Here is an 18,694-nt window from a genome sequence, read left to right as displayed (position 1 = left end):
TTTTTGCCAGACTCCACGGTGTCTGCTCCGCGTTGGCCTTGGGCGGCGGACGTTCACTTGCCAACCACGATCAATCGCCAAAAGTTTTTCATCTCCAAACATTTAGAAGATTCGAAAATTTCCTTGACATTAGTGGATATTTTAACGTTTGCTTTAAAAATATAAAGGTCTGTATGGAAAGGACTTACTTTGTTTAGAATAAAATCGAAATCCACCAAACAGCCTTACAACCATAAGATAAACAACTAATTATATGAAAATTGTATTCGTTTTTACAACAAACTCGCGAAAATAGAGAATTATCACTGATAAAATTCAAAGCTATCGTAATTAATCAATAAAGATTTTTATAAATTTGACAATTATTTAAATCCTAATCTTTGGGATTTGGAGCGACTACCAGTTCAAACAATTTATTTGACTCAAAACTTAGCGATTAAAAATAGCGGTGGAGAGTTTTATACCACTTCTTCTTGCCAGCTCTACGCCCTTGACCTGCGAACTGATAGCAAATGTAAATTAAGCATCAAATTAAAACCTTTCTGTTGACGTTCATAAGTGTAGTTGGTTACCTATATGTATAAAGTTATTATGAGTTTGACTTCGAGTTTGAATTTAGGACCTCCATATCAAGTGAATCATCCATAAAAATACCTAATAATAGTAGTCATTAAGATGAATCGGAGTTATGAGCTCTTGGGTACGATTCACAAACATGGTTGACCTTTATTGTGCAAAATTCTTATTATTAAAAATAAATAGATTCATAAAACAAATTGAGTCGATGTCAAGTTCAATATATGTGCATTAATCTGTGCTCTGTCCAAACCAAAACATTTTTAATATCTAAATAACTTAATCTACTCACTAATATAACAAGAAACAATATTAAATTCAAATTAAAAATATTATCACATAAATGAAACAATTATAAATTATGTTAATCAGACATCATCTTCATTTAACTCTTATAAGAATTCCGGTCAAGAACAGCTTTCTTGCATCGGCTAACTGTGGAGCGACAATGTGTCAATTGTATTGTGACGTTTTGAGTGCAATTTAAGTGGTATTAATGTAGTATATATATATATATATATATATATATAGTAACTGGCCTTATTTTAATATGTTCGACGTTCTGGTGTTTCTACCACACCAACTTCTTTTCTATTTAAGATTATGTATACAATAAGTAAATGTCAATGTCACTTTCAAACCACTAACACCTCGAGGGACTCGAAAAACTATTTTATTAGATAATGTTATTTTGAGATAACGGTTGGACCCTCATCTTCAGCAAGCCACCTGTCACCCACACCTAACATTAATGTAATTTACACTTGCTTTATCTAGGTTTAAATCGCCTCAGGGCTTGGTTTGTTTTAGTATTTAACTAGCCGATGAGTTATTACTAAACTACTGATACAGTTACCAACTAAACTTATATTTTTATCAATAAAGAAGTGATAAATAATAAGTACGTCATATAAAAACAGGACTTCAGAGAGGAAAATAATAATTTAATTCCGATAAAAGAATTCAAAATATCCAAACAGGTTTTAGTCGTGTGCGTTGCCGACAAAGACCATCCCTGGCAATATAAGTTCTGAGATCTCTTTTAATTTTCAAATCCAATTCATTCACTAGTCATGCGATAGACCGAAGCATAGTTATTGTTGTATAATTGTTTTTTTTATTTTTATTTACCATTTTTGGTAATTGAAAACAACATTTGTAACCTCCGGTTTAATTATTGTTTTAATATTATCAATACTTATAAGAACGAGCCTGTTTGCTATATATTACTAATAAAATAAAAATTTTTCATGTACAACTTTCAATTACCAATCTAACCTACCGAAAGAAAAACTTATTCGATGTATTTCATGTTTTATTTTATTTTATTTTGCCACTTAAACCTTATACCTAATAATAAAGCTCGTATCTCTCCAGGTCCCATATGCGGAGGGCAGTGCTGCGGTCGAGGGAGAGAGATCCACTTAACATCAACTCTCAGACATAATGCCGAAGACAAAATAGCAGCTGCCACCAGGCCTATTGCTGAGCTTTTGCTGGCTACAAGGAGGACATTGCAAGGTGAGCTTTCTTGTAATTCAAATCCGTCAATTAGTCTGCAATAATAATTAATCATTAAGAAAACACTTTTTAAACGGATTGCAGCTATGTATTATTATTATAAACTTATAATTATTTACATAATTAAAAATTTATCCGACGTTTGGCGTGCGTTACAGCGTGCGTGGTCACGATGACACTGTGAAAGGTCGGAAAAATTTAAAATTATCTAAATTATTATTCATTTTAAATAATAATAAGCTTCAATTCGTTTAAAAAGTGTTTTCTTAGTGTGTAAAAGCTATGTTAACAAAAGACAATAATTAATCAGGTTCGGAACAGTACAATAGTGTTATTAAGCATTGGGTTATTTCAATAGATTTAAGAATCTATCAATCAAGAGTAGCGGAATATCGCAACATCCCAGAAACGTATTACATCCAACGTTCACTTCTAGAATCCAACAGTTCTAAGAACTCAATTGGAATTACAACGCGGCTTATGTATCAATAGTCTAAGTTGGAAACTGGACAGATTCATTTCACAGCATAACAACGCACTAACTTGTTAAGCATTTGACTTTAATCTACAATTCAAAGTATAATGAAATACGTATTTTGGCTGGTACAGGCTGATACAGATCAATTATGAGACGAGATTAAGCGCTCAATACGATACTCATATCCCAAATCCAAAACGTTTCACAAAGGGCAATCTGTTCTAAGTGAACTCGAGACTCGACTCGGAATTTTACTACATGTCATGCCACAATTTCGTAGTACCCAGAATTCAGAAAATGAGAAATCAAATCATGAAGCTTCCAGCGAATACTTTCCAATCAATGCAAAAAGATTTCACATCCCATTGCCGGCGAAACAATAACTGTTGAATCACAGAGGCCTTTAGGGTATGACGAATGGAACAGATGCAAAAAATGTGTGGTACGATCTCAGTACTCTCAAACAGCATGACTGCCTTTGTCCAATTGAAGTAGTTTTTAAACACACCTGTCTCCTATCCCTGTATGTTATTGCTTCAAAGTGTCGATCAATAAAATAAATATCAAATGCATTCAACCACACGGCTCTCAGGTTGCATACAAAAGTGACGTTTATGTCAATTGAAACAAGGAATAAAGTAGTGTATAGATGTTAGAACAATAAATTGTTGGACTTTCATCGAGTGATATTGTATAAACGGTGGGACAAATGGAACACTTTATCGTTGTTATTTTTAATTTAAAAATATAATCAATATGCATGTAAACCACATGTGTACTAGAATAATAATTATTATTCAAGTAGATTTTTGTTGATCTTCAAAAATATTGCAAAAAAAAACAAAAAGTTAAGGTAAAGTAAAATTGCAAGTCGTAACCTAACAATAATCATAAAATTATCCAATAACTTCTCCGTTACATCAACAAATCAACATAATCTTAAACGGCAGTTTTATCTGCCATAAAATTTAATGAACGCGCCATTAATGTTATACCGGGATACTCCTGTTTGCTTACCTTTAACTAGACAAGCACATTTAGTATCGTAAAACCATCTCGTAATATAAGAAAATCTTTCGTACTATTATGTATTTTGGCTGCATCTTTGATAAGTCCTCAGAGTTGTGTTTCTGTTTCATAAACATTTGCTAATGTACCTAATAAGCAAGTAGTAGTAAGCATGATCACTACTTGCTTATTAGGTACATTAACATTAACAGCCTTCTGTGCCTGACTCACGCAGTCGTCACGCACGACTCACAAACGTTATGACAGAAAGTCCATTCGTGTACAGACGGGGAGCGATCCTACGACCTCATGGACAAGAGTCGCACGCTAAAGGCACTAGGCCAACACTGCTCTGCAACACAATTAAATAAACCTTTTTTTTATATATAAAGGTGATATTAATACATCATTTACATAACTCAATAGTGGAGTATATATGTGTTTCTGTTAAAAATGCTTGATTTGAATAACAATATCGTCTTGTGAATGTAAATCTGAGCCGAAAGCTCAAAGCTGTTTTTGCGTCCCAGTACCAACTCACGCTAATGATGTTCACATACTTCATTCCCGAAACACTGACACAGAAAACGCCCCCAGGAACATAAGCGATGCTCAAAGTGACAAGTGCGTTGACCTCTGCGAGTGGGTTAAAACAATACGTCCTCCGAACCCTCGCTTAACCAGGAAACTAACATAGGGATACACTTTTACTATCACTACTGTAGAGTAGTTGATATATTTCGATATTACAAAACATATAGTTACGAAATAGGTACATGCTTGAATGACTAAAGACACTTGTCTTTGTCTCAAGTTGATGAAGCCCTAATTCTTTACAGTCTGTTAACAGTAAACCAATGGCGCTCCAACATTTAACAATTAATACATGAGTTTTTATAATAAACTTCCGACTTTTTGGTTCTAAGGCCGGTTTCCTCACGATTTATTCCGTCATATACGCACATGTTAATAATGCATTGAGAGTAACACCCAATCTATGTAATAATATTGAAACTAATTATAAAATTATAATCATGCAGTACGAAAGCCTACTTTACGTAGCCATACTAGATGCCAACGGTATACAAGTGACAGAATCGCATCGTATCACGTTTTTCGAATAAACTTGGGAACTTTAAGTGTCCTCTTATTCACTGCTACTAGTTAATAGCCTCAAAACGTGACTGCTATAACATAATTATATTAATCTACTACGTTTACGTATTTAGAAGCTTTTCACTTGGAGTTAGAGTAGCGGAGTGTTTCTTGCCAGCTCTTCTCGTCCTTGATTTGGAAATTCGCTGAAATAATGTTGTTTTCATCTAAAAATTATTATAAATTTACGGCTTGTATTTTTTCCTGTATAGGGATTGCAAACTTTTTAAATTGTTGCTTTTGTCGGCTAATACGTTATTTTTCGGACGCTAACTTTGACCAAAGACGCAGAAGCCTTCGTTTTGTTTTAGCTTAAGGTTAGTTGTGTAGTCCCGTAATCCATTACTGTGTTACTTATGTAATTTGAATAATTTTTGTTTCATAAGTTGATGTAAACTATAGGTTTTTTATCTTGTCTGATAAATATTCACATAAATTGTAGCAAAACTTTTCAAGTTCGCGTTTTGTTCTTTGAAGGCTTCCATAGACAAATGATGCTTTCAATTGAATTTTGCTGGGATTTAAAGCCTTTACTTGTACACAATTCTATGGTAAACGTTTATAATTAACAAATGTTATATATGTTGTTAAATTAGCATCCATGACTTGAATTGTAAACAGAAAATAGTTAACTTCAATTATATATATCTACAAATGATATTTACAAAGTATAAAGTCAGCCTTTTTTAAATAAATATGTTTTAATGCATAAAGTGTCGGTTGACGTGGATTTATTATAGTTTGTGATAGTACATTTAAGTTGAAAGCGTCGAGGGGACTTAAAAGATGAAAAGCTCTTATTTATTGAACGTAGAGCCAGGGTTAAGAGTTTCTTTCCATTAAGTGTAGCTTTCAAAAAGAAAATTCAACATAATGGATTTCACGCTAATTTTAAAAAAAATTGTATGTGCGTGACATTTCTTCACAGCTTTAGTGGACAGCGCCGCTGTTGACAGACAACATTAACCTAAAAATAAGGAGAATTCTTTTGCCTTAATAACAATTTCGAGTATTGAAATGTTACAGCAATTAATTAACTTTACATTTTCAAGCGTCATTAGATTTACTCAATAATTCCAAAGGCACATTTAAAGAAATTCCTTTCAATTAAACCTCCGTCTCTGAAAAACGTTTGCAAAGTCATTCATTGCTTCATTCAAATGTGTTCCTAAATAAAATATTGATAGACCGCCACCGTGGTTTTAGTGGCTAAGTTTATTGAATTCTAAATATGCAAAGAATGCGACAATACCCAAGTGTGAGCGCAATCTTAATCAATATTAAGGGACGGCTATCAGACTCGATATAATGTGATGTCCAAGCACCTCTCTTTCGAATTCTTCGCGATTTTAACAACCAACCTAAAAGTTCAAGCAATTCTCTTTCTCTTTCGAATTCTTCGCGATTTTAACAACCAACCTAAAAGTTCAAGCAATTCTCTTTCTCTTTCGAATTCTTCGCGATTTTAACAACCAACCTAAAAGTTCAAGCAATTCTCTTTCTCTTTCGAATTCTTCGCGATTTTAACAACCAACCTAGAAGTTCAAGCAATTCTCTTTCTCTTTCGAATTCTTCGCGATTTTAACAACCAACCTAGAAGTTCAAGCAATTCTCTTTCTCTTTCGAATTCTTCGCGATTTTAACAACCAACCTAGAAGTTCAAGCAATTCTCTTTCTCTTTCGAATTCTTCGCGATTTTAACAACCAACCTAGAAGTTCAAGCAATTCTCTTTCTCTTTCGAATTCTTCGCGATTTTAACAACCAACCTAGTAGTTCAAGCAATTCTCTTTCTATTTCGAATTCTTCGCGATTTTGACGGATTGATCAGTGCTTATCCAGAGCTGGATATATTCGGAAGTGGGCAGATCGGTTCTAGAGAAAGCAATGTTAGGTGCCTATTTCGAACCTAATTCGCTGTTTTGTGATGATTTTTTTATTTCTATTTTTTTTCTACTTAACCAAAAAAATCTTTTAAATTTATTGTGTACTTATCTTGTATATGTTTTAGTTGAATTTTTTAAACACTTATGTTTACTTCAATTGTCATACATTTTAGATGGAATATTTTGTAAAATATGCAGTAGATTTAGTACTGTATGTATGATGTTGTAAACTTTAATAAATAAATATGAAGTAATAATACGAAATTTTATAACCTAAACTTAAATATTATAAACCATATCTCGAGAATGTTAAACTTTTGATTTAAGCATTCCAAGATAAGGATGAACTTATGTATTTGTTTAGGTTTGTTTAGTTTAAGTTGCGCAGTAATTGTATAGTACACACGAAGCTTTGTTGCACCACCGTTATCAAAGGAATTTAAAAGCTGGCAAAACAACTGTTGAGTACAGTGTTTGTTTGCGATTGTGAGCTGGGGGATGGAAAAATTAATAGACTTTTTAAATAATATTGTGTTGTTTCAATAAGTCGTATGAACGCTTCACATATGATACAGCAGCTCTCGTGAAACTGAAACGTTAAAACAATTTTTTATTATTACAAAATAAAATATTGTCACACATAACAAAATCAAAGTATCATTTATGGATTTATCAAGTGTAATAACAAATAGTATAATAATTTATGTAATAATAATAAACGTGAATATAGTTTAGATTATATATAAATTTATAAGTTTAGATACAATAGTTTTTGCCATTATTCCTAGTTAAAATTAGATTATCTATCGTAAAAAACTTGAAGCAATTTTTTTTTTTTCATTTTAGTTGTGTTAGAACTCATTTAGTTGTATTTAACTGCGTAAAATTCGTACGTCTCGGCAAAATTAGCCCATCAATCATCCAGTTAATTAGATTTACCAAATGTAACACATTTTTTGATAAAAAAATTGATCTATAAACGCCGTCACTGGTCAGCGGTCGTTGCCCTCAGTCATTACATCTCTGAAATAGATTCGCAAAAAATGAGTCGCCTACTTTTCTGCTCGAATTACGACCAATCTAGACATATTGACAGATTTCTTGTTTCGATTTGAATGAAACAACGTAACGTAACGTAAATGATTGAATATAGAAGTAAGTACAAAACTTACTTCTATATTCAATCAGTATGCATTTGCAAATATATGTTTTAAAAGATTATTCTTAATAAATAGAAGAACCTTGCTAACTTAAGATCGATACGATTAAGAAAGATTGTGTCGTACTACTGTAGTGTTTAACAATGGTCTTGCTTCGACGGCTATGGAAAAATCTATTACTAAATGTGTCGAAACTGATTTAGTAAATAACTAAATAATCATTGTTGATTCCTCTCCCAGACCTTCGAAAGGGAATCTGTATGAACCATGAGCATATTCGAAAGGAACGGTCATCCAAATCCACACACTAGCGCTAACCTTATTATCTTCTTTCCTTATATTTAACTCTGATTGCCTGCGCTGAAGTCTCAGTATTTATTTATTCAGTTAGGAAATGAACAAATAAATACAACTAAAACTAAAACTGGATATATCCACAAAAAGTTTTACTGATAAAAATAAGATACAAAACATGACAGCAGAAACACAAAATTTAATAATCAAGAGAACGACAAACGTACTAGTAGCTATGAAAAAGAAGAAAGATCGTAGACAAGGTTTAGGGCATAAATATTTGCTTAAACCTATTCTTAAATTAAGCAGAGGAGTGCGAAGAAAGGTCGATATTAGTAGCAGAATCCAAAGTAGAAATCATCCTGTGAAGAGGCTCGCGGAGCCCAATGTTGGTTCTGGGAGTCGGAAGGTTAAAGGTTCTGTGCGAGCGCAGATTTCTATCATATATTTTGTAAAAAAAATGTAGTCATAGAAGTTATATATAGGTAAATGAATTTCTTTTTTACAGAGCATCTAACTGCCCTGTCGCACCAGTCACAGAACAAGACAGCAGCGCTCTTGTCCCAACTCTACAGAAGCCACGCCACGAGGGCTCACGCTCCCTTAGCGACCCTATACGATGACATAAGGACTTTACTTCGATCCAATCTAGAGACTGAAGATGCCGTTGACCTTGCTTCCCCACCACCCAAAGAAATGGCGCAGAGTACGAAGAAATTCTTCAGAGAAGTATTTCCCGTGGCGTATCAAAACGTACTGAGGCTGGACACGAAGCAATTCACGACAGCCTATGAGGCGTGTTTGAAGGACGCATATGATGCTGTCCAGCCTTTTGGAGACGTCCCCGAACAGGTAAATACGATATTTAGTTAACTAATCTAAAGCATTTCCTTTTAAATGATTTTTGATTCGTCATTAAGTATTGATATGCCGTACTTATATGTTTTTAGTTATAAGTTACTTTCGCTTAAAAGTTTATAATTTTATTTTTAATATTGAAAAGCCCTTCTTAAACCGATAAAAGCCAAATTAATTATTTTATTCTAGTTCTACGTTTCGTCAGCGAAAGATCTGTGCGGAAAGAGAATTTGAGATGGCAACTTTATTTGTATGATACATAAAAGAAACATAAATAAGAATTAAAATGAGTTAATTATATGTAAATGTTTAGTTGGGGTCGTCGCTAGCCAAGTCTTTGGAGGCTGCGCGAGCGCTCTTACAAGTGCTGGGTGTCGGTGCGGGCGCTCTGGGCGGTGCGGAGGGGGCAGTGAAGAGCGCCGCCCACAGCCACTATGGTCGGTTGCTGTTGAAGATGGGCGGCTGCTCGCGATGTCAAGGCCATGACGTCAGCCCTTGCAAGAATTATTGTCTCAATGTCGCTAGAGGGTAAGCGATTGGAATTTATAGTTATTTGATAGCAATGTTTGTACAATTAGTTTGCCTTGTTAAGTATTTTAAGTAATAATGTTTCTTTAATAAGACACAAAATATACACTAAAATATACGTGAAAATAACACAAGGTAAAATGAAGTTCCTAGAAACTAGAAATCCTTTTATCAAGAAACAGCACATTGAGTAAAACAAAGAATCTGCATTACCAGCTAGCCTACATTTAAGAATATGAAAGTTATTTTCCCCATTGTACTAAAATGAAATGCACTTTTGTATATTTGAACTCGAAGTTCTAGTTAAATTTAAAAACCAGGATTCCGTTTAAATCTTTAGAACAAATAAAAAAAAATGTGTGCGTGTACTAGTGTACACACGTAAGTAGTGAATCTTCTTTATGACCTTATTTTTCGAAAAATTATCTACTATATGCAACTTTACAGAAATTGATTAAATAAAGTTTAACAAAAGGCTTTTATTATCATAGACATGAATACAAATAATACAATTATTTCATTTTACCTTATTACTACTAAGATTATTACTGAATTTCATTAATTGCACTAGAATTATTACTATCATTGTCATCATGATTATATATTTTTGTTATTAATGGCTTCGAATGTCTTCGAATCAAGCATGGTAGGGACGAGAAAAAGATAGAGCGTAACGGGAAAATGTGACGCGTAACCGAAAAATGTGACGCTAATTTTTTTTCCAACGCCGATAAAGAGGTTTCACTTCAATAATGTACATCGCCAATTTCTCATTAAAATCTCTGCTACAGATATTTGTTAAGACGATTTTACTAGTGAAAATAATGTAGCTATTACTTTTAAGTGCTGTTCAACGAAGCACTGCTTTGAAGTATCTATTGAGCAACCCTTCAGTCAAATCTGCTCTCGGCGCGCGCTTGTTTCATGTATAATAGCAATTTTTATAAAAGAATATAATTTACTTGTAAGTACTGCATTACATAGGTAGGTAGGCACACAAGTTAACATCTGCCTGCGGTGCTTATTGTAATAAAAATATAAATTATATGAAAAATTGTAATTTCAGATGTATTGGATCGATAATATCAGAGCTGGACGCGCCATGGGCCAGTTACGTGGAAGGCGTGGAAAGGCTGGCCAGAGCAGACGCTGATGCCGCACTCAGGGCGCTGGACGCCAGGGTGTCTGAAGCCATCATGTACGCTTTGGAGAACCATGTTATATTGGAAAAAAAGGTACGGATTTATTTCCTAATTATAAACAAATCTACTTAGCGAACAATAGACCTACTAATTGTCCCCTAGGGGGGGTGATCAGCCTCCTTTCTATGCCTAGGGGCATAGGCTGATCACCTACTGGCCTATTCGATTAACAAATGATCATGAAACAGATACAGAAATCTGAGGGCCAGACCTAAAAAGGTTGTAGCGCCATTGTTTTATTTAAGTGTCCCCAAAACCTCTACTAATAAAAATATGGAAACCCAACCTTCAAATTAACTACAAACTATTCTAGATAATTTCGTTGAGAATATAATATACTCCTCGTTTATTATGATTTGCTTCAATTATTAGTATTAATAATGTTCTAATACAATTAGTGAAAAAGGGAATGTAATTCTAAACGTATACATAAAATTGTATGAAAAACGGAACTTTGTTTTGTAATATTTGTCATGATCAAGAACAAAAACAGAATAAACACGACATCTACTCACTAACACATACACACACTATCGTTAACTACCAATGGAAGACTTAGAAAGACTTCCAAACTAGACCTAACGTTTTATAAAATATTTTTTTATTGTTTACTCATATCTATCGATCTTATTCATCGTATGAACAAAATTACTATTCCTCTTAAGACTGTTCAAGTCTTCAAGCATTCAAAACAGCACTCAGAGGTCGTTAAAGTAACGCTCAAAATGCAAATCGTGAATAATAACTCGCAAAGTCTAATTATTGTCGTTGGAACTTAGAATGCCGGCGTTGAAACCTAACAGTTCCGTTTCTGTAAAAGTATTTCAACATTTACATGAAATTATTTCAATCTCGCTAAATAAAACTTATATAAATATTACTTACGTGCTCAAACGAGATTGCTTAATCACTAAACTGAGCAAATGTTTCTTGAATTATTTAGTTCAAAATGGATATGTTTCTAAAGCAGTACGTCTAAAGGTCAAAAGTGGCAGTGTTGTAGGCAGTGTTGGCCTAGTGGCTTTAGCGTGCGACTCTCATCCCTGAGGTCGTTCGATCACCGGCTGTTCACCAATAGATTTTCACCGACTTGCCTTAGACCCAAAAAGTGGACGACATGTGTTAGCCACAGAAGGCTGATCACCTACTTGCCTATTCGATTAACAAAAGATCATGAAACCGATATAAAAATCTGAGGCCCAGACCTAAAAAGGTTGTAGTGCCATTTATTTATTTATTCATAAAAATATAATAAGTAGAGTAAATACTGCTTCAGTGCTTGTACACAGTTTATCAACTGAATTCTCAAAATACTTTACACAACTAAACGAAATAGAAACTTCGTAATGTTTAGTTAATGCAAGTCGAGATATTTCTGCATAAAATATATTTGTGAATGCACAATGAGCTTGGCTTTGATTTATTGCGAAGTCAGCAATAAGTTGCACTTCGCGCGGAGCTCGAGGTGTCAGTGACCCGAGGCGGTATAAATTATAGTAACAATGCGAGCGCGTCAAGTTTCATGAAGAAAAATAAGGCATTTGAAGTACAACTTAAATTCACAAGCAAATTGTGGAGCAAATCTGTCATCATTGTCTTATTGTAGTAATTAAAAACTTCTTATATCATCCCCTGCATCTCAAATAGACGCGATGTACAATACGGCTTCTTCATTTGAATTATAGAGAAAAGTATATTGTGTTACGTAAATAAGGAATCGGTGTTGACGCTTATAAGTTTCGATCGCCAAAGACAAGGCACCAAACTACGTATAAGTTGAATGTGCCAATGCAGTAAGTGCTAACTGCAATTTGTAGTTGACAAGTGTTTCGTCAACATTGCAATCCAAGGACTGGCCAAGAGCCAGACAACTTAGCGACACGATCATTACTTGAAACATTTCTCTACTCTGCCAATAAATATACTTTATTCTGTTTAATAGATTTATTTTTAAAATGTAGTTTATATCCCAGATAGGTTATATACTATAGATTTTGAATTATCGACTTATCCAACTTTACGTATTATTCAAATATGTTTTTTTTACCGCAGTCACTCTATTGTTGACTTATGTAACTTTCATTTCACCAATAATGTTGTAAAACATAATTTAATGTTAAATGATGAGGCCATAAAGTGATTGTGGGCGGGGTGGGGTCACACGTGGGCGCCGGTCACAGAACATCTTCGCTATAGACTAAAATTTATCGTTTATAGTCTGTGACTGATTAACCTGTGCACAGATTATAAAAATGTTTATAACTGTTTAATTGGCTTATTCGATTACAAATTGGTTTTAATGTTAAATAAGGATTATGTTTATTTTTAAATGTTACGAAAGTTTTTAATTTAAGTATTTAGTTCAATAAAATATTAATTGAAATTGTAATGACTTGCAACCATGTTGAGGTGTTTTGGGATTTCGAAACACACGGTTACGTCAATTATTTGAAATGTTATCTTTTAACTAGCGCAAAGAAATTCATATGGTTTGACAGCTGCTGATTTGCGTTAAAATAAAATATGTTTATTATGTAATATACGATACAGGTATCACTTATTCCACGTCATAAAATTTGTATCGGTAGACTTCCCTACTCATCGGCAAAGACAGAGGCTGTAGGCCGAGAGAAAAACCCGGCGTAACCCTCGGTACCCTTTTAAAATATCAAATCATCATAAAAATGACTATGATTTATGACAAACATAGATAGAAGAAACCAGAAAGGAGTAACGGTCCGCTCTTTATTTTTATTAATTATAAAACTGAACGGAAACCTCGCAGTCCAGATTCCGGAAGCGGTACCTGTCCAGGCATGACGTGTGAGCCAGTCATCGTTTTACTCAACCATATTTGAGGGAATTAAACGGTCCGTCATCGTCATCTAACATAAACATAAAGAATATGGTTGACATCTTGGCAATTATAATATAGTGTGATCGCCTCATCATGAAACGTGCTCTAAAGTGAACCATGTTTGTAACCATGGTAACGAATTATTATAAGGAAAAACCTTATAAAACGTAATACAAATTTTTCGTGTATTTATTTCTTAGAATATATTTTGTTGAATTTTCTAGAAGCATATAGAGCGTAGGTTTCCACTTGATGAATATTGAAAGTGCTGACAACTAAATAAAATCATTCATTTCAATAAATCATTATAATTATAGGCAGGAAGAATTGTATGTGTACGGCGATTCAAAGGCTTATATATCGATGTATTTCATATTTTTTTTATATTATGAACACTATAAACTCATAATATATTTGTCCGCTTTAGAATCGAGTATCGAATCAAATTAGTAACATAGGCTATATTTATAACAAATCGTATATATGTCCAGTCGTGTGAAACTGAGACAGTTATATATACTGTTACAGGTAATCACGAAAATATTATAGATTAGACCTAAGTTAATAACGAAATAATTTAATGATATATAAAAAAATATTACATATCGTTATGTATATAACTATAACTGTAAAATCTTTTACACATTCCATAAAGTGGAATCCAGGCTAAGTTCAATTAATTTCAAAACTCGTTCAAACAAATAATTATAGTTAATATTTTTATTATTATAAACGTGAATGATACAAATGCTACCATGTGTACAGCAGATACGCCAGATGGTCATGCATCATTTATAAGAAAATCTGTGACATTAAAAGGATGTTCGCTTATATAATATATTTTTATTATCCTTGAGTTCTACATATTTAATTAAAACTTCGTTAATTCGTTCTGTCTGATTGCTCCCATCAAGTAGTAAATAACTACACTCGCGTTTATATCCTTTAAAGTAATGTGTCTTTATGTATTCACAAGCAAATAGAAGAGATGAACTGAGATAAAATTCCTAAACAATGTCACTTTAATTATGTATTAATATAGTACATGCTGGAATAAAAATAGGTACGCATGGTGATTACCGTGTATTTGAAATTCTAGGTTAAAAACGTTCTTCTTAATATTAACTTTTTTAAATTTATATACTTCTGTAAGTACCCATTTTTGTAATTGATGGTTTAGTTTCGAATTCTTTAAGTCATTTAAATTTCTTTTGTTTCGGGAAACGACATCATATGCCATCCACATTGTAAACAAAAATACAACTGATAATTAAAATCCATAGTCTAAAAATCCTTTTATTTATTTATTAACACTTCGTTGCATTAACATAATTATAATAAAATGAAAAGATGTCTTCCAGGCAACCACTGTGAAAGAAATTTATTAAATTAGATAAGCTGAGCAAGATGTGCAAGAATACATAATTCATATAGTTATTAAGACAAAACTAAACAGTAACAGTAGTTTAGTGTTATTTCAGATATTATTATAGTTGTAGACTTTTTATTCTTGTTCTTTTTTTATAATTAACTAGCGGACCAGATAGACGTTGTCTTCAGTTTGAATATTGATTTCGAATTGGTATATTTAACTAAAAATGCTTCATGATATACAACAAACTTTGTTTGTTTTTCTGGCACGTATATAAATAGTTTTGTTGGTATTCGGACACGGGAATAGGTGACAAATAACTGGCCATGTGAAAAGCATGGATATTAAATATTAATGCCACAAACAATTTGCGACTGTAATTATTTTATATGTATTTTATCAATATAATAACTCCGATCGAAGCATTACTTTTAATGATTACTTAATATGGTGGTTAAGTATTCTTAGTTCCTCGCTGTTTTCTTATTCTTTTCATTCAAATGACAATTTTCCTGACAATAACAAACGCAACAAAAAACGAATTAGCGAAACCGGTCCAGCCGTTCACGCGTGATGCCCAAGGGATTCATTTATATATATATATATATATATCTCTCAAATCTGGAGAGTCTACTAAGTCGGCCTATATATATATTTTTGTTATAATAAAAGTTCTATTGTAACAGTTTTCTAAGTTTTTAATTACTTCATTTCAGATTATTAGATACATATTTTAATTCAATCAACATACAGATGTTACTTAACATTTTTAAATTCGTAATATCATATATCATAATGTCTGTCATTAGTAAATTGACAAATACTCTACAGGTACAAACATTCTTGATTTCAAGTAAATAATTAAATAATATTTTGATCAGTCCAGGCATTTCTGTGTATTATAAATTGTTAAAAATAATAACAAAAATCCAAAATGCAAATCTTTTTTCTATAATGTTAGAGAAGCGATTTATTTGTAAAACTTCAGTGTCTTAGAACTTCCCTATACACAACATTTGACGTAGTTTTGTTTTGTGGGAGCAAAATAAACATGTTTTGGAGCTCCGTCTCGGGAAAGGCCAACATACAATTACCCATGGGTAAAACATTCCATTAGATATTGACATTCTATAATACTGTACAATTTTTTTTTGTTCAGTCATCAATATTTTCCACTGCACATATGTTATGTATCCATATTTTTTCGAAAACGAATGTAGCGTATGTCAGTCAGTGAAAATGCAGCTTTCTAACGATGAAAGAATTTTTGAAATCGGTCCAGTAGTTTTTGTGTCAAAACATTACACACATACATACGAAAACACAAATGTTACGTCTATATATACTAAATTTATATCAATATAGAAATCCTATGCCTATTGTATTATACAGTGTTTACGTTAAGTTGCAAATCACATTTCACGTCGTAAATCGTGGCAAAGTAATAAACGTAAAGGGAAATGTTGACTTTAAATTTTCATACTAATAGCCTCGGAGCCGCTCCTGATGCCTCAGGCTGGAATCGGAAAGCTTACTTACAGATATATGTAACATAAACTTCTAAAACAAATCGAAACACGATTATTTTAGTAAATCGTATTCAGTTAATCATGACTATTTATTATGTATACTAATAAATAAAATATCATTTATACATATATTAGGTAACTTTTAAGTTACTGCCAGTTCTCAAATCGAGTTTCGAACTTTTTAATTGGCATGTGTTTGTTTTACAACATTACTTTTACTTGTGTGGGTAACTTGTCACTTTGATAAAAGAAGTTTCTCGTTTCGGACCACAGAATATGACAGGTGGTAGTAAGGCATCGTAATTTCTGAAGACGAAGCTCACGGCACTTGCCTTCAATTATTGAAAAATAAAACAACCAAATTATATACTGTATTTCAGTTGAAACTTTCCCGCCATTTTGAAATCTCTTCGGTATGAATGTCAAAAATATAATGAAACATAAACAATCCTCGACTTACTTCCTGCAGGACCATAATGGTGTTATTTTCTCCACTCGCATCCGTAAAAGATTAAAATTTTGAACAAAAGCCACAAATCCTTTTAACGAGACTTTCTTTACTAAATGTTTAACTTTAAAAACACGATTTCTGAATTGTTTATTATTTTAATGGATTATTTTGGCGATAAAATGTTATCATGTTCCTCCAGATTTCTTATGAAACTTGTTTTGTTGATATTGCGACATGTTATATTAAGTAACTCCTGTGTGTATCTATTTATATGTTTTGGTTTGTGTGTATATACATAAATTCACTGATCTGATATTTAACATCTTACGCTTATGCGATACGCCTAATATTCAGAATATTTTTTTTGTTGCTCTGTCGTCTAACTTCCGAAATTCCCATGATATCATACCAAAAAAAATCAACGAAATAGAAAAACACCTTGCTTGGCTACATTGGATGTACACCTGAACAATATGGGGTGTTTTTTTGAATGGAATTTCTCGCTGTTGGCCTTAAGGGCCTTTACAGCTAAGCTCGGGCTGTTTTTGCCAGCGTAGCTCGGCCATAATGGCGTTTTATCCCGCGGCTAGCGCAAGGGCGTCTCCTGTGAGACTCGAACCTCGGCTTGGGTCGCGGGGTGGTCAATCGCCTGAAGGGCAGGACGGAAGCTCACTGGAGTGAGCGAAGTGCGAAGTAAAGTTCCTCGCCTTCCCCGGTGAAGGCGGTTTTTTACCCTAATCTGTGTATTTTTATTTTCATTATTATTGGCCGCGCGGGCGGCTTTTAATTTATCGTTTGCTGCCCTTTTTGTCGGGAAAGGGTAATAGTTGATGCTTTTGCGCACCAGCGGATTGGGATGGTGTTTAGCCTTATCAAAGTGGCGTGTGGACGCCAACTTCATTCATTGGGCTATGGTAGGGTGTTATAAGTAAAACTCACTGTCTCCTTATATAAAAATTGTATTCGTTTTCAATCTCCCAAGCGAAATTAGAGAATTATCTCTAAATAAATTCAAAGCCCTCGTTAGACGTAAATTAATCAATAAAGCTTTCATAAATTTGAATGATCCCAATCCTTGGAATTGATTTGCTCCAGTTCAAACAATTTGTATGACTCAAAACTTAGCGATTAAAAAGAGTGGCGGAGAGTTTCTGGCGAGTTCTTCTCGTCCGCTCTACGCCTTGTGAACTGGTAGTAAATATAAATTTACAATTAATTTAACTTCTATTCTGACGTTCATAAGTTGAATATAGTTGTTTTTTGTTTGAAAAATAAAACTTAATTCCTACATATTTAGCCATTAGGGATATTTTATCGAATTTTAATTATTGACATTTGGAGTGATTGTCAGAAATTGATCAATTGGCCGCCGGGTTTATTTAATGTTTAAATGTTAATTGAATTCATCTCTACACTTAATGCCTATTATATACGTCGTAATCCAACCTTTACTCCGCTATTTGCGCTTGCATCAATATTCACATTTATGTGGAGTTAACGGAAATAGAAAACTCATGTTACTTAGTGAGCCTGACGTCCTAGCAAAGACAGGTTGATTGTAAATAATAATGTATATAATTTAATAAGCCTTAAAGTAATGATAACTTGGCCTGCGTGCGTTTAATTCTGGAACTGAACCATAATTATTTTAATGCGAGAAATGTCATAATAGTACATATAATTATCGTAGTCGACAATTTGGTATGCACACTCATGCGCAGTACTAGTTTTAATTCATTCTGAGAAATCTGCATGAAGACTAATTGGTGTAATCTTCTAGGACACGTTTAAACATGCATAATGCATGCAATTGCATAAGAA

General features: G+C 33.2%; 1 protein-coding gene across 2 annotated transcripts in view; it reads left to right on the top strand.

Moving 5' to 3' along the window:
* LOC123717801 (division abnormally delayed protein) overlaps positions 1-18,694 on the top strand; it is an 80,508-nt gene that overhangs the window by 50,534 nt on the left and 11,280 nt on the right. For both annotated transcript variants that reach the window (XM_045674014.1, XM_045674012.1), the window contains exons 2-5: positions 1,954-2,097; positions 8,585-8,928; positions 9,248-9,462; positions 10,529-10,697. In XM_045674014.1, the coding sequence (XP_045529970.1) occupies positions 1,954-2,097; positions 8,585-8,928; positions 9,248-9,462; positions 10,529-10,697 (872 nt within the window). The remainder of the gene's footprint in view (positions 1-1,953; positions 2,098-8,584; positions 8,929-9,247; positions 9,463-10,528; positions 10,698-18,694) is intronic.

The sequence above is a fragment of the Pieris brassicae genome, chromosome 13 (genome assembly GCF_905147105.1).
Source record: "Pieris brassicae chromosome 13, ilPieBrab1.1, whole genome shotgun sequence".
Classification (NCBI taxonomy): Eukaryota; Metazoa; Arthropoda; class Insecta; order Lepidoptera; family Pieridae; genus Pieris; species Pieris brassicae.
The sequence above is the reverse complement of the archived record's forward strand: the minus strand, read 5'-3'. Positions and strand labels throughout refer to the sequence as shown.